The sequence below is a fragment of the Camelus dromedarius genome, chromosome 12, assembly GCF_036321535.1.
Source record: "Camelus dromedarius isolate mCamDro1 chromosome 12, mCamDro1.pat, whole genome shotgun sequence".
NCBI lineage: Eukaryota > Metazoa > Chordata > Mammalia > Artiodactyla > Camelidae > Camelus > Camelus dromedarius.
In genome coordinates, this window is record NC_087447.1 from 23,006,003 (window position 1) to 23,026,930 (window position 20,928).

The window sequence follows — 20,928 nt, forward strand, 5'->3', positions numbered from 1 at the left end:
GGGCGTGGTGGCCCGAGCCGAGCTCTAGAGGAGCGTGGTTCCTTCCAGAGCACCAGGACTCTGAGGTCCAGTTCCTGCATCCCTGCATCAGCACACCCACTTCTTCTTCTTCTTCTTTTTTTATTACGTGGCAGGTGAGATGGCTCAGACCCATAAAAGTTAAAACCAAACCTCAGCTGCCCCTTTCTTTCTTGCCCAGGATCTGAAAACCTCATTTGTCCCTGGCCTGAGAATCTCTTTTACCTTTTGCTATGGAAAAGCTTCGGGGAGGGTGTGTAGTTTCTGGGCAGCCAAGCTGCTGACGGAACCGGAGAGCAACTTCATGCGTCTAGCAAGGATACTTCCCCGTTGAGCCTTTGCGTTTAGAGGGAAGACGCAGGGACAGAGTGGAGAAGGAAAATATTTCATGTCGTGAGCGGGCGAGTCCACTCCCTGCTGGAATTCCGAATCTGGCCCCCATCAAGGAAAACTTAGAAACAGCTTTCCTCTAATTACTTTTCTAAAAAGAGCTCTGGATGAAGCGTAAACATCCACTGGGATGTCACAGCTGACTGCTGTTGCTCATCCGCATAGGACACGTGCTGGAGGCTGAAAATCCAAACATCAGGCCAAGTGATAACCCAACATAAACAGCATGTGAGGGGAGAAACCCAACTCTGCTGACTTCACCGAACAGCAGTAGCTCTGCCAGCAGGATTCTGCCTGAAAGGAACAGCTCATTTAAAAGATGTGACTCTTGGGAATGAAACCTGAATATGAATAACTTCACAGGGGTTGCTTCCAACAGACATTGGCTGGTGAGGAATGAGCGTCAAGGCAACCAGGGAAGATAATTTGAAGCCCAGATATTTAGTGGGCAGGAGTGGCCAGCTGAGAAAGGGAACATGGACAGAAAGCAAGAGGGGAAGGCGTGGCAAGAAAAATTAGATGTTGGTTTATATTGGGATGTGTTAGCAAATTCCAAGGAGAAAGCTATGAAAATTGGGACTTCTTGGCAGGGGTGGGTTTTTGTGGGTGCAATGAAGAGGGTGTTCCCCTAGTATATACTCTGAGAACTCCTGGCTTCTCCGACAGGGAAATAATTTGGTGGTGGGATCATGGGTTTGGGGAGCTGGGAGTGACTGCAGAGAGCATTTACTTTGAGCACCTCAGGTTCAGAGGAGAGTGAGAATGAACATCTCTGAGCATTTGTGATGTACCCAGTGTTTGAGTCAAAGCAGGGTAGGTGCTTTATTCTCCGTTTTACAGATAAGGTATTGAGAGGGTCTGTGACCTGTTCAGGATACGCAGGCACAGTTCCTCAAAAAGTTAAACGTTTGACCTAGCAACTCCACTTGTGGGTGTATACACAAAATAAGTGAAAGCAGGAACTCAAGCAGATATTTCTACATCAATGTCCATGGCAGTGTTATTCCCAATAAGTCAAAAGGTGGAAACAACCTGAATGTCCACCAATGGATAAACAAAATGTGGTACATACGTACAGTGGAATATTATTCAGCCTTAAAAAGGAATGAAGTTCTGACCCATGCTACAACGTGGATGAACCTTGGAAACATTATGCTAAGTGAAAGAAGCCAGACACAAAAGGACAAATATTGTATGATTCCATTGGTATGAGGTACCGAGAGGAGTCAGATTCCTAGAGGCAGGAAGTCGAACAGTGGTTACCAGGGGCTGGGAGCAGGAGGGACTGGGGAGCTGGTGTTTAATGGGCCTAGAGTTTCTAGCGAGGGATGAAGAAAACGTTCTGGAGATGGATAGTGGTGATGGTTACACAAGCCACTGAACTGCACCCTTTAAAGTGATTAAAATGGTAAACTTATGTTATTCATATTTTGCTGCAATAATGATAAAAAAGAAAACAAAGGCAGATTCGTGGGGCCTGGGGTGAGCCCAGACTAATTCCTGAACACAAGCTCACCTGGTGCCTGGCTGATTTACACTTGCACATCCAACAGCATCATATGCTGATGCAATCTAATTGTGGCATGGCTTCAGGACACACATGGCGGAGGAGGGTCCTTGCTAGTGGTTCCAGTTTTGGTGGCACTATTGGGAGTGGCACTGGCAAAGAGGGAGACTGTAGAGCTGAAGGGCTGCAGACTGGCAGCCTTTGGGTCAAAGGTCTGCAGAAATATTACGTAGGACACAGTGCTTAACATTTTGAACCCAAATGCCTTGAGGTTGGCCAGGTCCTCTCTCTGGGCTGACACCCCATCTTCTCAACCCACATATGTTATCTGCTGGTCCTTACTGGCACTGGAGTTTTTGACTGCTGTTCCTGGGAGGGATAGGGCACAAATGGAGAGTGAAAGAGAGAAAGTGGGAGGCTGGATGCTGAATGGGGAGAAACACTACAGAGGATTTGGAAGCGGATAGGACTTTTTAAAGAAGAAACATAAGTATATTTTAACTTATGTGTTTTGTGGAACGTAATCTCGCCTCTATTACCGCCAACTCTTTGGTAAAAATGTTTGACTCTCACAAATGCCCTGGAGAGTGAGCTTTTGGTGGAAACTGATGGTGAGGCTGGGTGTTATGTCAATATGTTGGAGACAAAGCACCTTTGGACCCAGAGGCAGAGGTGACCTGGAGCATGTTAAGTCCCTTAGAAATATCCAGAAGCCTTAGAGAGGGCTTGGAATGCTACTGGCATGGACTGTGGGTCTGACTTAAACTTATCTACATCCGAGTTATGCTGGCCAGACAGCAGTGGCTGAGATAATGGCATCTAATGGCGTCTGGAGGACCTAATGACTGGCCTTAAATCAGGAAATTATTTCCATCTGCCCTACTGGGGGTGGCTAATCCCAATGCAAGAGAAAACCTCTACGTGCCTCCCCTGAGCCCAGCGCTAGAAGCTCCAACTGATTTAGGGTGTATGCAAATTGGGAAAAGCGCCATTTTGGTGATAACTGAGTGAGAGTTGTGCCCTGCTCCCCCCGCATGTCCACATGAAGGACCGGTCACCTTCACTTTGTGGATATTTGAAAGTCACAAGAATCCGGATCGCTCTCCTCTTATTTGAAAGGGGAGGAAAAAGCCGTGTTCACTTTTTTCTAGTTCCTGAATTCCAGGGCAGCTGGAGCTTTGGAAACTACCAGATCGGTGGCAGAAAGTCTATCAGATTCCAAGCCTGGTCTATGTTTAAGGAGTTCTGTTTGTCAGTCATCACAAGATCTGGGCCACAGCATTAGGTTTATAATGGAGAAAAAGAGGTAAAATGCAGGAAAAAACAAACCTCCTAGCCATCAACAAAACTGCTCAGGGAAGGCAGAGAATTAGAGCTGGCTGCTGATGGCCCACTCTCTTCACCAGTGGGACTTGCCGCTACTCCCTACCCAAACGTACTTTCATGTGATACACGCACGGAGCCCGTGTGCGTGGAGAGTGGAGGTAGGTGGGACTTCACATCACACTCTCACCTGTGATGGTGGAAACAACCGACAGTGGATGCTTCCCTGAAGGGGGCTCCGTTCTGTCACACCGAAGGGACCTGGTCCCGAATAATTTAGTGAGTTTGTGGTAAATACCAGGCACTCACCCATGTGCTTTATGTGTGTTTATCTAATCGTTACAACACACCGAGAAGGTCTAAGTATTAGTGTTATTATGTGTAGTTCGCACACAAGGGACTGAGAGAGGGGTGACACTTGCCCAGGTCACAGAGCTGGACCTTGGTGTTTCGAACCCAGATGGTCTGACCCCATAACGCGTGCCTTGAGACACTACACAACCCTGCCGACAGTCAGCAGCGGGTCCAGCTGCTGGCTGTACTTCAGCTGAGTCATAAAGATTGAGGTGATAGTAAAGAATTCTGTTTATCCCTGGGACTTCCCAAGTGCTCAGAATGGCCTTAGTAAGGTCAGGTGCTCACCACTGTGGAGGTGGGGGGGATGTGGGAGAGAGACATCAGCTGCCCCGCTGGGACCACGTGGAACCTGAGAGGAGCCATTTCTAAAAAAAAAAAACAGGGTTGTTGCTTAGACCACAAGTCCAACCAATTTCTGGGATAGCTGTCCACAGGATCATGTGTCTCATTCTGATTAGATTAGATGTGGGAAGTGAGAATTTCTTTGTCCCAGAGTCAACTTTTATGATCAAAATCATGTGTCTGTTTGCCAAGGGACAGAATTAAAGATGAGGCATGTTTCAAGCCTGGCCCTGTCACCATGTAGCTCTGCTCTTTTATGGATTTATTCTTTCGAGATTGTCAGTGTGTAAACTCTTAGGCTGTGGGACAGGAGGAGCAGGCCTGGAATGAATAAGGGAAAGCATTTTTTCTCTTCTTTTTTTGGCATAGAACAGTTGATGGATATTGCAGGGGATGGAGATGTGATCCCCTTCCATTAATACTAAGATGGGTTTTAACCAGTTCATTTCAATCTTGAATGAGGATCTGTTGTCTTGCAGACTGATGTCTTGGCTCTTCTGTCAAGTGGTTAAGAGAAGTACCCCCCTTTGGCTGAGCAGCAAATGAAGACACATATCTCTGTCACCTTTCTGCCCCTGGAGCTGGGGAAATGCCTTTATTCCTGCAGTGTAGGCATCTTTATTGCCTCCCTCGACGAGGTCCTGGCTGTCTCATAGGGTTGAGTTAGTGGTTTGGCAGCAAGTGTTGGTGTAAGTAGAAGTCTGGTCAGTTGGTCTGGTGATTGGAAAACCAGGATGGGTGCTGTCAGAACAGAGTGAGGAACACATTCAGGCAACTTTAGTTCTTGGGGAGATGCAGCAATTGTCCTCCTAAGCTGAATTTATGATTGGTTAAAATAAATTTCCAACCAGTTTAATGGAAAACCAGTGGGTGGAGGAGGGATGGTTTGCCTCAAATCAAGTCATTTGAGGACACCGAGGAACTAAAGTGTCAGTGTTTCTCAAATCCCGTTCCATGTCCGTTTACTTCATAGGATTTCTTTGAAGACAGTCAATCAATCCCCTGTATCCTGGGATCCCATCTCTGAAGTCAGTGGTGATGGTAAACACCTGAGGTGTCCCTAGGACTGAGCTTAGCTTCTAGCTGGTAGCAATTACTCCTGTTCCCTCTCAATAGACCACTTGGCTCACCTGGATGCAGGCAGAAGGGAGGGCTTGGCTTGTATAAAGAATCTTAATTGCCAGACTTCTTGGTCTGGCTTTCTGCCTCCCCGTGGGTGGTCAACTGCCTGCTTCTTAGTGACGTTCAGCCTCCTCTCTGTGCAAGCCTGGCTCCCCTGGCCAACTCACTGATAAAACAGAGCAAGTGAGCATCCCAAGCCTTTATGGAAATGAGATACAAACTGCAATAAACAAAAAGCAAAAAATATTCAGCAGTAGCAGACCCAACGGCTCTCCCATACTCAAAAACAGAGACTTCAAAAGGTCACAGCAAGAGGCATTTCCAACATCAGTCTTGGTCACAAATAACCTTATCATGGGAATCCCACATCTCACATGTCCACGTTCGTGTATTTACGCAGCAGACTTTATCAAGCACCTACCATGTACCAGGCATGATCCTAGGTGCTGGAGACACCAAGAAGAATAAGACAAGTCCTTTTTCTTAAGTTATTTCTAATCCCTGGGGGCACTGAGTCCGAGGTCTGTTCATTACCAGTTAACCTCTCCTCCTCTAACACACATACAGATTTGTCTTCAATCTTTTCTTATTTACCCTCCAGTATGCCAGTTCTGGTATAGCCCAGCCACCATGACTGATTTGCACAACCCAGAAGTGGTCTGGGCTGTTTACACTGGGGCTGTATCTCATGGAGACGGTGTGTGAGTGTGAGCTGTTCATCAACCCCTTGTTTGCTGTTTCTGGGAACTGCTTTATTCCTGCCTTTCCTAAATATTGTGCTTGTTGTCATGCAACACAGCTTCTCCCTTGGCCCTCGCGTTGCCTGCCTCCTCTCTGCCCAGACTTGTTTCGGATTGGATGACTACAGTGGCAATGGGTGAGGGATAAAACCAGCTGTTCCTTTTAAGGGCTCCCTGCCTAAGTAGACTTGAGTACCCCATAACCTTCTCAGCAAAGATTTAGCCCTTGCTTGCCACATTTATGGTTTTCATTTCTTATATAGATGTCTTAGTATGGATGTGTTCAAGTTTGAATACACGTGTACACAGAAGAATAAATGTGGATATTGATGTGTGTGTATATGTATGAATGTGTATAAACATCGGGTGTAGAGTATTATGGTTTAAAATATGGGCCAAGGTTTGAATCCTGATTCCATCATTTATGTCTGGTTTTCTTGGCAAGTTACTTAACCTCTTTAATGTGGTCTTACCACCTTCCAACATGTACACTGAGGATAATAGTGTCTTTATTATGGTTTATGGCAGGTGTGAAATGAGATAATCTGTTTAAAATAGTATAATGCTTTGCAAAAAGGGAGTACCCAGGAAATTAAAGTCATCTTCTCCTCTCCTTTATGCTATTTTTCCCACTAGCACACTATACACAAGGAGTTAAGAAGGCGACATAGTGGGTGTTCCATCTATAGTAGGATGGAAGTTACGTGGTCCTCTTGAAGCCCCCTTCACCTTGGTCCACAGTCCTAGCCTAGTCATCTGTGACTCTGTGTCAGAAAAAAAATTCCTAAAGGTTCACCATACATTTATTTCTTTGAGACTTGCTTTCTCTGTTTGCTTTTATCATGCATCTGCCTTCCAAACTTAGGGTAAAATGCCTTCCACACGCTGTGCCTTAGTTTCTCCATGTTTGAAATCTGGCTGATGGTAGACTCTTGCAAGGGTTTGAGGGGATGGTAGCTTGCAGAGTAGGTGATTCTGGGCCAATGATGTTGTCTCCCAAACACGAGATGTTGCTCATGACCACCTGTTGTGATTCAAGGGTAGAGCCAGCCAAGAATCCTCAGGCAAAAAGAAGTTCCTCTTCATCTTGTTCTAGCTTGCAGAGCTGGGGGAGGTAACTATAATGAGGGCTAGCCTGCTTGAAGCTACTGCCAGCTTAGGGCTTATTGAACTATAGGACATACCATTATAAACGCATCAGCCTCCATCCACCTGACATCTGCTCTTGGCCATCTGCCTTTGGCAGAAGGAAAATCTGGCTTCTGCCTGACATCAGTAAACCTGAATGTGAAGACAGTAACACTGACTCTGGAAGCTCTTGGCATATGGTTGACCAAGACCCGCATGTAGCCCTGACATACTCTGACTCAGAAAGAAGGTTTTGAAAGTGTGGAAGCTTGGAGAGCAGATGGGAGAGTTAGTAGAACTCTTTGGTCTGGAGGAATCCAGGTTGGATATTTAGGGTATAGCTTAAGTTTTATTGTTTTTCACTTAGATATTTTAATGCTTTGCTTGATATAATATTTGCTCAGTTCTATTGCCAAGTACTTTTAGATGTATTATTAAATCATTTTTAGTAGCCAGTGCAAATTAAAAAGATAAGATCTATTCTGTTCATATTCCAGTGTTTGAAATAACCCAGAAGCAGCTGTCCTTCAAGGATTTCTAGCACCACAGTTGTTGGGCATAATGGCAACTGGGAGCTCTCACAGGATGCTAGAGTTTGCGTTTTGTTCCTTTTGGCTGTAGATGTAGAATTTCTATTTCTAGAAGAGAAGCAGCAGGAGGTGAGGTATGTCCTATTTCAATAGGTATCCAAAGAGGGAGTTTTAGAAAAAGGAGACTAGGAAGTCTGGAAGCGAGGGGAGGAGCCCAGAATGCCATGATATAAACAAGAACAGACTGCTTGAAAATGCCGTGTATGTGGGGGCCTCTGGAGGAGACGTTATTACCACTTCCTTTGCTCCTGTAGCCACCTGTACCACACACGTGATGGTTTTTTATTCTACAGAGAATAATGGTAATGTCTCGACAAACATGCAGTTTTTCTTCCAAAGCCCGTTATGCTCATTGCTTCTTTAACTGCAGTGGCATTAACAACCCCATCAATCTACATCCATTCTCTGAGGTTTAGGGGAAATGGCACAGCAAGGTGTCTTTTCTGTGATTGTCCAGAAGCATAAAAGAGGGACAGACTCAGGATTAAAATTTGGGTGGTTTGACTCCCAAGTGTGTCCACTTCGCCAGTGCTGCCTTCTTAATCTGTAAAGTCAGAGGTGCAAACTCTCTAGAATCAAAGTATTATGTTGGAAGGAAGAAGACTACTGATTTTTCTTCTTTCACCTGAAAGCTGTCCCCCCGGGGCAATTTATTTATGCCCTCTGTTCCTCAGTTTTCTCGTCTGTTAAATGAAGGAAATGATACTTACTTTGAAGGCTAGTTGTGAGAATTCAATGAGCCAGTATGTTTCAGAGGATCAGATCCATTCCTGTGGGGGCTGGGACCCAGGGAGAGAGGAGAATAAATGACCAGCAAGTGTGGAACAGTGTGAGTGTGTTTAATAAAGAATGAAGATGGAAAGGATGTACCAAACTGATATTTGCTTCTCTACTCCTCCCAATGTACTAGTGCCTACAACTAGATTTCTAGGGAATGCATTGAAAGTTTTATCACTCCTGATACCAAGTGGGGGTGATGAAGTCTTTGACTTTCCAGCTATCATCACCTTGTTAACAAGAGGAGCTGTGAGAAAGGGAAGTCTGAGGTCACTGAAGTTGGGAATCCAGCCAAGCTGGGACTCAGGTCACTTGGTGATGGGATGGTTCTCAAAGGCTCAGGAGGAGATATTGAGTCCAAGGTCCCCAGTAATCATTCCATCACCCCTGACTCACAGCACTGCTGCCTGGGATTCGCCTGCATCTGTCATCAGCCCGATGCAGTGGGTGGCCAGCCCCGCAGGTGGTTAGGAATGTTGTGTGTCAGTTAGACACCCATATGGAGAGTTCAGATAGCACAGGAGGAGGCGGGGAGTGAGTGGTGATGAGAAGGAGCCCAAGCTGCCTAGTTGTAGATCTCTGAGTCCTGTGTCTTTTTTTATCTCCTCTCCCTCTGGTCTTAGAAGGCTTATAAAATGCAGGACAGTAAAGCACTCAGTAGAAATTTTCATTAACTGTGGTTAGATGGGAGGGCTGTGGGGTTTTAGGTGGACGTAAAGTCAGTTCTAACATCAAGAAGGAGCTGGCACACGATCAAACACCTTTCCTTGCCACCTTCCGGGGTGGTCTCAGCCTGAGCCTTTGGTGACAACTGATGTTTCCCTCATACATGGAACAGGCTGACTCATGTTTTCATCAAGGATTTGCTGGCTTTTTTTCAGACTGACCTCAACAGCCATCATATCAACATATTTCCTTAAAACCCAGTGTTGAAAAGGTGGCACTCGGAGACGATGCTAAGGCGACACCGTTGCTCTGCCCACCATTCTGCGGAGTTAAGCCCTTGCTGTTGGAGGGAGTAAGAGTCGTCCATCTTGTTAGCAGAAGAGATGCATCAGTGCTGGAGGGCCTTAAAGCAAGCTGTCGGGCTGATGAGGGGCTGTGCAACATGGAGCCGATGGCCATGACGACAGCCAACTTTCTTTCACTCATTCGTTCCTCTGTTCACCACGTCTGTGAAAGCCAAACCAGTGCCAGTTGGTCAGCATTGGTTTCATTGCCTTGGTATTTGCATGGATAAAACGGGACTGAGAGGCTATATGTCTTACATTTTCCTTTGTGAAATCTGGAAAAACCAGAACTGGACCAATAGAGCCGGACTCTCCACTCTGGCTAGGAGATACCAGGATGGCTGCTTGGGCAAAGCGTATGTTACTAAAGTACTTTGCGACTCTCTTGATGTTTATTTACCCTGATTTAAAAAAGAGGAAAGAGGAGCACTTGCAGACACAGGATAATTATGCAACAATTTAAGGTCACTTCTGAAGATGACTCAAGGTCAAGAGAAAATGTCCATGATCAAACTAAAGAAAGAAAGTAGTTTCTAAAAAATAAATAAATAAAATAATAATAATAGGTTACCAGTTTTGAGAGGTAAAAAGATTGTGTATCCATCTTTCAGTTTCTATGTGTGGCTATGTCCACTGAAAGAAGACAATTGAAAGATAGACAATAGAATATTAAGGTTATTTCTGAATACTTTTTATTCCTTTATGTATGATTTTATTTTTTGAAGCTTTCACAAGGACTCTTTTATATTAAAATGTGGAGTGTTTTATTAAAAACAAAAAAGAAATATTTTATCCAATGGAACAGTTAGAGGTGAATGAATATATATGGTACCCAGAACTCTGTAAGTTCAGTTTTGCTATGTGATTATGGGCATGTGCTTGACTTTCTGGTGCCTTGGTTGGTCCCAGGGCGGTGCTCTGTGAGTTCTTGGTGCATTATTTGTGCTTATTTCCTGGGAAGCACAGACAGGATAAAACTCATTTGCAGTTTTATAAGCTTTGTTCTTAAATGTGGAAGGCAAAGTAACGCTTGCTTTGCTGCAGCAGCTGATGGAGCTGGAGGTCGTCCTGGTCTCTTTCCCCTTAAGAAGCAGAGTTCCCCTCCTTCCTAAACCTGGAGTTCTGTGGGCCTCCCTTTCCTCACTGATAAAGTGAGGCGATTGGACTAGCTCATTTGAACTTAAAAGAAAATGTATTCCCTACCTCACTGGGTCAGTTTGAAAATGAAATTGCGTAAACAGTACCAAAGCACTTTAGCTAAACAAATGTTAAAGCGCTGTGGCGTACGGCTAAGAGAACGTGCAGTAGCTCCTATCGCTGTTGGCATTTCTCTAAATCCTGGCTTCTGGAACTGGCCTTTAGCATCATGTTGAAATTCCCTGAAATTTGTACAGCTAAAGCCAGATGACCAACGTGCCCTTTGTAAATGTAATTCTGATAAATGGAAAAAGAAAAATCCAGGAGATTGCTCTTGTCTGCTTATTGCCTTGTCAGATCTCTTCAGCTGCTCAACTTTAAGTATTACTCATAGAATTTTTCACTCACCTATTTATTTCATACATGTGTATTTGGGGGGCACTTTCCTGTTTCTGTTCAAGCTGGGGGAGAAAGAAGAGTGGCGGATTTACTAGACCAGAGGGGCTGAATCAACAAAATCATTAAAACCCTCCCCTCCTCCATGACTTCTGTATTCCTGGAAAGTGGTCTTATCTTGGCAAATAGATACATTCATATTTGTGATTTTATTTAAACTCCGTTAACCCTGTGAGTCCTGTAGATTTGCTGCTAGTGTCCCTTCATGACCATCCATGTGTTCTCATAGCATCCTGCATTTTCCTCATCACAGTGACTGTGTGTTTGTGGTTTCCTTTATCCAATGTCTACGGACTGTTTCAGGGGGCTGGAGATGGTGTCTGTTTTTCTCTCCATTGTATACCAGCATCCAGCCTCCTACCTGGGATGCAGTGAACACTCGGTAAATACTTGTGGAATGAAAGAGTGAGTTCATCCAGTCACCCACACTCTTGGCACTGTGCTCAGTGGGGAAACTGAGGACCAAAGTGGTTAAATGACCATCTCTGGGTTTACCTTTTTTTTGAGAAGTTGCAGTGGGTTAGTTCCCTGTGCATGCTGTAGCATGTTGTCACAGGCTTAATGAGTTAGTACAGCACAAGTGTGTTTTCGTATAATTCTGGAGATCAGAAGTCTGAAATGAGTCTTAGGAGGCCGAAGTCAAGGTGATGGCAGGCCTGTGTTCCTTCGGGATGCTCTGGGGGAGGATCTGTTTCCTTGCCACTTTCTAGAGGCTTCCTGCATTCTTTGGGTCGTGGTCCCTTCTTCCGTCTTGAAAGCATGTCACTCCAGTCTGCCCAGTGCTTCTGTCAGCACACCTCCGCTTCTGACTCTGACCCTCCTGCCTCCCTCCTGTAAGGATCTTGGGATTACATTGGGCCTACCTGGACAATCCAGCATTCTCTTCCTATTTTAAGATCCTTAAATGAGTCATATCTGCAAAAATCCCTTTTGTCATGAAAGGTAACATTTTCACAGGTCCCAGAGGTTAGGCGACGGACAACTTTGGGGCCATTTTGCTGCCCACCACACAGAGTCCTTGGAAAGGAGCCAGCTGGATGACTTGGCAGACAGTATAGAAATGGGCTTCCCTGGGATCATTCCCTTAGGCTAAGATGTAACAATACGCTGGACCTTACCTGTGCAATGAATATAATGCCTTAGGGAGGGCAGAGGTGGGCTTATTCATTGAAATAAAGGGAAGTGCCAGTGAAGGCATTTTAGGGAATTAATTTCTGAGTGAAGGACGGCTGACAGTATTCCAGGGCTGGGCCAGAGGTGGGCAAGCTTGCTGTTTAGGGAAAACAGGCATTACCCTCTATGGGAGTAGAGCAGATCTTACCTGGCCTTCCACATTTAAGTACAAAGGCTTGTAAAACTTGCAAACAAGCGTTATTCTGTCAGTGTCCCTCAAGAGTCATCAGTATTTGCAAATTCTTAGAAAACCTAGAAGGATAGAGTGCTTGCCCCAGGGTGAACAGAGGGTAAGACATGGGCCACACCCCACAGGCTTATTAAGAGTTGGGAGAGTGGAGAAATCATGTGCCTGGTGCCAAAGAAACTGGGCCCAAGTTAGGTAACCTGAACCGACTGTTCTAGACACTTCACATGGGAGGGAAGGTGCCCCAGTTCTGTACTATCAGCAAATTGTAGGGCAGAGCCAGCTCCCTTGGGTGGTGGCACCAAGCTGGACCTACTGGATGGAAATATTTGACTACCGAAGGGTGGGTAGGCCTAGAGTTAAGGCTGGTTCATTCAACAAGTATTTATCAAGTGCCTCTCACCTGCTAGGGCCCTCCCTAGCGGCAGTGAGCAAGTGAGGTGTGGTTCCTACTAGCTTATGATCATGTAAGGGAGACAGATGGTATGCAAGTAAATAGAAACATAGAAAGTGACTATAAATGCTGGTCGGGACCATAGAGGAAACCAGTGGGATGCTGTGACTGGGGTTAGCACAGAGTGCATGGGCTATGTCCTTCAGATGAGAAAGTCACTGAGGACCGCTCTGAACAGTATCACTGACACCAAGGAGGCAGAGGCCATGGGAAAAGACAATACAAAGGCCCTAGGCCTAGCAGGACCTTGGTGGTTTTGAGAAATAGAAGGTGGGAGACAGTGGCCAAGAAAAGGTTGCAGGTCCCACGGTGGGAGCAGCTCTCAAAGGCCTTGTGGGCCATGGAGGAGCAGGTAGGGTTTGCTCTAAATGCAGCGGGAAGCAACATAAACATGTTATGTAAGAAGTTGATATGCAATACATAAAAAAAATCAGAGCCTTGAGAGACAGGGATGGTTAGAGTGTTCTTTTTAACCTACTGGTTATTAAATGTTTATTACATACTGGGCACCGTGTTAAGCTTTTATCTACATTATCTTCCCTGGTCCTTTCAGCTGGCTTCTGAGTTGAATCAAATATACTCATTTTATTTGATGATAAACCAACCCTAATATCTGTGGCAAATTAAGAATGATCAGCCCTATGTCAGACTCCTAAATTTAGGGGAGGAAAACAGAAAACTAAGGTATGAAATTCAGGAGGGTAGAAACCACCACAGATGCTAGGGTTGACTTATAAAGGCCTATAAAGCATGTTGGGGGTCCCTGCTGCGGGTTTTGGGGGAGGGCTTCACAGGGAAGCCAGATTCACTTTCTCCCTCAGATAGCTGACCTATTTCTGCTTCAATCGTCATCTTTGTGCAAATGTTTTAGAAATAGAGGGTTGGGGAATTAAGAAGAACAAATCAAAGCTAGGTCTGTTTCTTAGCCTGGATTCCTCTGGGCAGCCTCTGACTGACTCCTCTTACAGATTTTGCCAGATGGTTTTTCTTTTTCATTTACCTAAGGTGTATTTTTAAAAAAGAAAAAAAAGACATTCTAGCCAGAAAGGAATACTTTTTTCTCATGGGAAAGAACACTCAGTTGTATTTGGGGATTGAATGAAGTTCTGCCAATGAGCTCACTCTTATAAAACATTGAAATTCTCCCAAACATACTAATTAAGATACTTTTTGTCTCTTCTGTTGGTTTTAACTTTGAAGATACCATAAAAAAGTGGGGTGCTGCAAAATCAAGGAGCCAAGTTTGGGGGAAATGACATGGTCTCTACTTGGCAGGCAACCTTGTACTTAAATGACCTAGTCTAGAGAGTGTTCACCGAATTTTTTGATGGCCCAAGTGCCTGGGCTGCGTTGTACAGTTGTGTGGTTGAATGGTTTCTTCTGGAGTTAGGCAGTGCACAACCTGTGCAACTGTAAACAGTGACCTGATAAAATAGAAATGAGCTCAAGAGATGTGTGCTTGTTTATAAATTATTTATGTGTATATGTGTCAACCTGCTTAGGTTATTTGTTGATAAAACATGATTTCTTTTCTTTCTTTCATTTTCTTTTTGATTAAAAGATAAAAATGAATGGCAGTTCTAACAAATTTCATCTGTGTCCCGGTGGATAGTTTTGAACATCCTTTTAGGTAGGCCACCCCACTTTGGAGACATCAGCCTGGAACAAATCCATGGAGTCTCCTCCATCATTCAGGCAGGGCGACACATTTGTAGGACAAGGTTGCTCCTTCGCAGTAGAGTACCCATGAGTCTTACCTGTTGCTGCCAGGCCCTCCATCCTCACCTGCTGGTTTCTATTTCAGAGTACACAGTCATTAATGAAGCCTGCCCTGGAGCCGAGTGGAATATCATGTGTCGGGAGTGTTGTGAATACGATCAGATCGAATGCGTCTGCCCTGGAAAGAAGGAAGTGGTGGGGTACACCATCCCTTGCTGCAGGAACGAGGAGAATGAGTGTGACTCATGCCTGATTCACCCGGGTGAGTGTGCACTGGAGACCTCAGATTGCCTTCATGTTTTCTGAGGTCACCAACAGGAGCAGGCTGAACACTTCCAAGAGGCAGGCATCAGGATGCTGTGATGCCATGATGATGAAAAGCAGCATAATTCACTAAAATTTTTTAAAAAATAAATGAGGTCCTACTATATAGCACTATATTCAATATCTTGTAGTAACCTACAATGAAAAAGAATATGAAAAAGAATTTATATATGTGTGTGCATATGACTGAATCACCATGCTGTACACCAGAGGCTAGCACAACATTGTAAATCAACAATATTTCAATAAGAAATAATAAAAATTAAAAAGTAGCATAGTTCAACCCACTCTACCTCTAGGCAAAGGAGCTGGAGGAGTTAATACCCTTTTCAACATTAAGCTTATAAAGCTGTGGCTTCATCTACGCATTCATTTAAACAGACTGAGCACCTCCTATATACTGTGGCAGGTACTAGGACTATGATGATTTTAACTAAGACACATTTCTGGAATTCTCAGAGCTTGTAGGCTGGTGGGGGAGAAGGAAGAGTAAACAGGTGGCCACAGGTAATGCAGCATGGTAGGTGCTGTGATAGAGAAACACGGGTGCCACAGGAGCATGGATTGGGATGCAGGTCGGCGACTTATTAGAGGAGGTGATGTGTACGCTGAAGATGGAAGCAGCAAACTGAGAAGCATGAAGGCAATCTAGTAGAGAGGTCTGGCCAGAGAGAATAGCATGTGCTAAGGCCCTGCGGTGAGAGAAAGCATGGAGTTTAGGGAATTTCAAGTAGCTCAGTGTGGCTGGGGTGTGTGTGTGTGAGAGAGAGAGAGAAAGAAGGAGAGATGGGGTGGAGAAGAGAGAAGGAGAGAGGGGGTGGAGAAGAGAGAGGGAGAGAGGGGGTGGAGAAGAGAGAGGGAGAGGGGGGGTGGAGAAGAGAGAGGGAGAGAGAGAGGAGAAATATGGAAGGAGATAGACAGACAAAAGATTAAGAGAGAGTAATCTGAAGGAAAGAACAGGGGAGAGGCCCTGAAGGGCTTTGCAGGCTGTGCTATGGCATTTAGGTATATCCTGAAGATATTTTAGTAACGTTGGAGATCTTTTAATGAAGAAGTGAAAGCCATTTCTCTCTCTAACTGCAGTATGGAGAAAGGATCGGAGGAAGGACATGACTGGAGGCAGGGGAGGAGTAATGGAGACCTTGATGAACAGAAGCTCTGTGGATGGAGGGAAGCGGGAGGGATGTGAGAGAGGTTGAAGAGAGTGGGGTTGACAGCCACTTGGAACTGTTGGATGGGGAAGGGAAGGGAAGAGCAGAAGTCAAGGATGGTGCTCTGTCCCTGAGTTGGACATCTGGGAGGTGGTCCCAGTCAAATGAGAGCATCCTAGGGTGAGAGCGACCCTCCCAGGTCATGGTGCCCATTCCTTCTCCCAAACCACCGCTTCCCTGGCTCCCACCATGGAGGGGACAGGGACTGTCTTTCTTCACTGAAGTGCCTGTCTGCCTGGAGGCAGTGTAGACACTGGGCTTCACACTTAAGATGTTTACAATGTGATTAGCAACTCCTTGGATGTTTTCTTGGTGCGTTCACATCTGCTGCCTTGTAAATCTGGCTTTTTTCCTGGAGGAATCTTACCTTTTCCCTTCTAGGCTTGATCAAAAGGAGGACATAAAGAATTTTAAATACACTTTCCTTCGACTGAAGACTAAAAGAATGTCAAAATTGTACTTTGGAAACTTCTCTCATTTCTGCCTTCTTTTACAAACAGAGAAAACGGTGCCCATTACTACCAGGAACTTTCTTTTGAGGAAAGCTTCAGAAGAGGAAAAAAAACAGGGCTCATGTATACAAGTGATACTTCTAAACCATCTTCCTTCTAGGAAGAGAGTCATGCTGAGCTTTAAAGTAGGAGTGATGTCAGGATAACCTTGCACATTTGATCCAGAAAAGAAACCCACTGTTCTAATTCCCTGATGGTGAGTGTCATGTACAGGGAAATAGTTGAGCAATGCCTCCAAATTTTCTAAGGAAAGTTTGAGAGCCAAGCCAGGGTCTCCTCACTAGGGGTCCTTGGCAGGGGTATTACAGTCTTTGAAAGATTTTCAATATTTTCTAAAGCCTAGTGGTTACTGTTGTTGTGAGAATGGGGCTTTAGTTTTATGAGATGACATGGGCTCATGTGATAATTAAGAGACCTTCCTAGGCAGTGCCGTGTGCTTCCTATTGCATCATACAGAAAGCCATCGCCATCTCCGCATCTGTACCCAACATCTTGTTACATCATACAGGAGGCACCCAGCATCGCCACCTTGACTGATGCTAGGAATAATCTTCCAGGCTAAATGAAGATCTGTCCCACATTAACCACGTGGTTGCCTTGAAAGGAAAGCCTAGAAGAAGGCTCTTTTAAAAAAAAAACAAACCTGATTTTCAAAATAGTGAATTGATGTTCTAGCCATCCCTGATGATGATCGAAGAGGTTTCTCTCTGACTGAGAGTGTTATTGTGAACTCAGCCATTTTTACTTATTTATATGGTTTAACCCATTTCATTCATTATTCATTTTAACACACACCTCCTGTCTGAAAACCCTGGGAGCTCTTTTATGTCCTTCTATGTTCTTCTGACATGAACACACTAGTGACTGAAGACTTCTTGATTTTTCACAGGACAAGAGATTTCGGACTCTTCCTGTATATTTTCTGCCCCAGATCTGGAATCAGCCATCTCTCCAAGGAACTCTGGTCTGAGACCACGATCTGGGCACCTGAGATGTTCCTTGCTATTGGACTGTCATTGTTACAAGGTTTTATTCGTTTGTTTGTTTAAGTGGACGGCGCTAGGACATATGCATTTTTAATGAGTTTATACTCAAGTTCAAATGTAATATTCCAAGGTTGTCAATTAACCTTGTCCTTGATTTTATGTTTGTATTTATGTCCTGTTTCCTAATGATATTAACCTAAGTACTTACTTGCTTTATCTGTAAGATAATACACTTGCTTTATCTATAAGATAATACAATTGTACAAAATAACAATGGCACCATTGGTGTCCATAAGACTACCGATGATTGTGGCTATTATTCACCTTAGAATATATCTAAGTATGTAGTATAGTCAAAAAACTATGTTTTAAAGCCAACTGATGTTCTTCTGTTGTCTGTGGTGTTATGCCACCTATTTGATAAGTAGGTAGGGTTATTGTTTCCATCTCTTTTCTATATTTGACTGTACCTGCAAATACGTGTATGCATTTTTGTATCTTTCCCCCACTTGCACAGAAGATGACATGCCATAAACACTGCTAACTACCTTGCTTTTTCTCTTACCAATAGATGCTGGAGCTCACTCACCGACAGTATGAAGCCTTTTTTTTCCCATTTCTTTTTACACTTGCATATAACTACGTTGCATGGATGACCATAGTTTATGAGTGTTTGGGTGATTTCTAGCTTTTGGCTGCTATAAATACTACTACAGTGAACAGCCTCAGGCATACATCAGCTAGTATGTTTGTGGCGTATCTTTGGGGTAGATTCCTGGAAGAAGGATCACTGAGTCAAAGGAAGGGCCATATGTCATTTTGTGGCTCTGCCAAATTCTCCTCCAAGCGTTTGGTGTTCACAGCAGCCATGTCTGAGTGTACCGTTTTCCCAAAGTCTTGCAACAGAATGTGTCATTTGGGAATTGTGCCTATCTCAGAGGTAAGAAATGGGATCTCAGCATGGTTTTAGAATGTCTGTCATGCCTATCATTGTGATAGACAGCTGTCCTTTCTCTTCTGACGGCAGTAATTGCACGAGGATCAGTGTAATTGCACGAGGGCACGGTGATGGGAAAGGCAATGGTGACTTGCAGCAGCGGCCAGCGGCACGGGGGCCCTCACTGGAGCAAGTCTGCTGGGTGTTTTAGCATGTTTATTAGGCTGTGTAGCTCTGACCTTGGTCCTCTAGCCCTTCTGGCAATTCTCTGAGCTACTTAGTATCTTTGTAACACAGTCTTGTTCATCTCAGTCAGCAGGCTGGTTTTTGCGGTTTGCATTGAATGGCCCAGATGTTACTGTGCAAAGAGAGTTGGTAGGGTCGCTGAGGGCAGACTCTGAGTCCGTTTGCCTCCTCAGTGGCACAGGGGATAGGGAATCAGAGGGGAATGTGGCACATGGGTGAAGACGGCCTTTCAAAGACACAGTGGCGGGGGGGAGGGTATAGCTCAGTGGTAGAGTGAGTGCTTAGGATACACAGGGTCCTGGGTTCAATCCCCAGCACCTCCATTAAAATAAAGAAATAAATAAAAACCTAATTACTCCCCCTCAAATTTTAAAATAAAAAAATTTTAAAAATTAAAAAAATTTAAAATAATGTGAAAAAAAAATACACAGTGGCCCCACTGGGACCCAGTTATGGGCGAGACGAAATTTGATGAATCATATTAGCAATTCCTCTTCTCTGGTGGGAGGAAGCAAAGTCAGAGCGGGGTACAAAGAGCTACAAGTCTGTCTCCCGCAGAAATCACACATCCACACACTGCATATATACACGGTGCGCCAATGAAAACCTAATTGTAGCCAAAAGCAAAAAAGTACGCTGTCAGCTCAAGGAAATGCTGGTTATCTCGATCAGTTCAGAAGCCTGGATTAGCAACTCATCCATCCATCCAACCATCCATTTATTCACTCACTCAAATAATAATATTTACTGAACACTTACCATGTGCCAGATACTGTATGAAGTGTTGGCCATGTAATGTTGAACAAGATGCAGTCCCCGACGGCAGTCTGTTAGAGGAAAACAGATAATAGGCAGTTAAAGTGGAGCATGATGTATGCTGTGGTTGAATAAGCCAAGTGGAGGTACAGGGGTGCAGACTGATGATCACAGTTCAGATTTGGGGGATACTTGCTGTGTGCCAGGCCCTTCCCATGTGTGGATTTAATTCTTAAAGCAACCCTATGAGGTCCGTACAGTTTTCAACCCTGGGTTTACAGATGAGGACATTGAGGCACAGAGAGTTTAAGCAGTTTGCTCAAGGACACACAGCAGGACAATGGAGGAGCCAGAACTTAGCTCTCCACTTTAATAAGTGTGATTGGATTGTCTCTACCTTGTCTCAGTATCCCCCACCCCTCAGGAGATCATGTTTTAAAAATAACCCTCGACTGGGGACTGCTCAACACTCTTCAGTGTGGCCTGCTGGTCAGGGGCAGCCTGACAACCCCAGGGTGAGCCCAGCATTAGGCATAAGGTTGTTTCCAACGGCACACCTTCGCTATAGACGTATGTGACCTAGAAGAATATTTAATGGAATGCAAAGACGTTTACTGTCTATTATTAAGTGAAAAATAAGTTATAAAAAACAGAATGTACAGTATGTAGTACAAGCCTAATTTTTTAAAAATGTGTTTGTATACATACGGAGAGTATTACTGATAATTTTCTCTGCGTGATGGAATTTTCAGTGGTTTTAACTGAATTCTTTTTGCTTATCTGAATTTTCTAAATATTCCTCAATAAACATGTAGTGCTTTTATAAGGAGAAAAAATATCATATACTGATGGGTTCTACCTTTTACTATAGGTTATCACATTTTACATTAAAACATCAATCACAAATGGAAAAAAAACCAGACACTGTGTCTTTTAAAGGCCAGGTATTGAATGAATCCATTCATACGAAATGACTAGTAGATTACAGGTTGCCAAGGACTGGGGACAGGGGGAGTGGGGAGTGAATGCTAGCCAGTATGGGGTCTTTTTTGGAGGAGGTGATGAAATGTTCTTAAGTAAAATAATGGTGATGGTTACACACCTCTGTGAATATACTAAAACCCACTGAATTGTACACTTTAAAAGAGTGAATTTTGTGGTGTGGGAATCATCTCAATGTAGATTTTTATTTTATTTTATTTTATTTGCAGGGGAGGTTAGTTTTACTTTATTTAGTTTTTGGAGGAGGTACTGGGGATTGAATCCGGGACCTCGTGCATGCTAAGCATGTGCTCTGCTACTTGAGGTATACCCTCCCCCTCAGATTTTTTTAAAATAATGAATTAGAACCAAAATGTGAACTCAGTCTGGAAGCTTATTACGAAATGTTTTCAATATCTTATGGCACTTTTCAGGTTACTGATGATACATGAGATATGGTATCCTTGTAAAATATAAAAATTTGCAACCAGCAAGAGGATTTTTCCTTCAGTACAAACAACAACATAATTTAGATTTGGTTTTGA

The 20,928-nt window shown here is 44.1% G+C and overlaps 1 protein-coding gene across 2 annotated transcripts in view; it reads left to right on the forward strand.

Moving 5' to 3' along the window:
* PAMR1 (peptidase domain containing associated with muscle regeneration 1) overlaps positions 1 to 20,928 on the forward strand; it is a 148,136-nt gene that overhangs the window by 83,527 nt on the left and 43,681 nt on the right. For both annotated transcript variants that reach the window (XM_031459796.2, XM_011000589.3), the window contains one exon: positions 14,516 to 14,692. In XM_031459796.2, the coding sequence (XP_031315656.2) occupies positions 14,516 to 14,692 (177 nt within the window). The remainder of the gene's footprint in view (positions 1 to 14,515; positions 14,693 to 20,928) is intronic.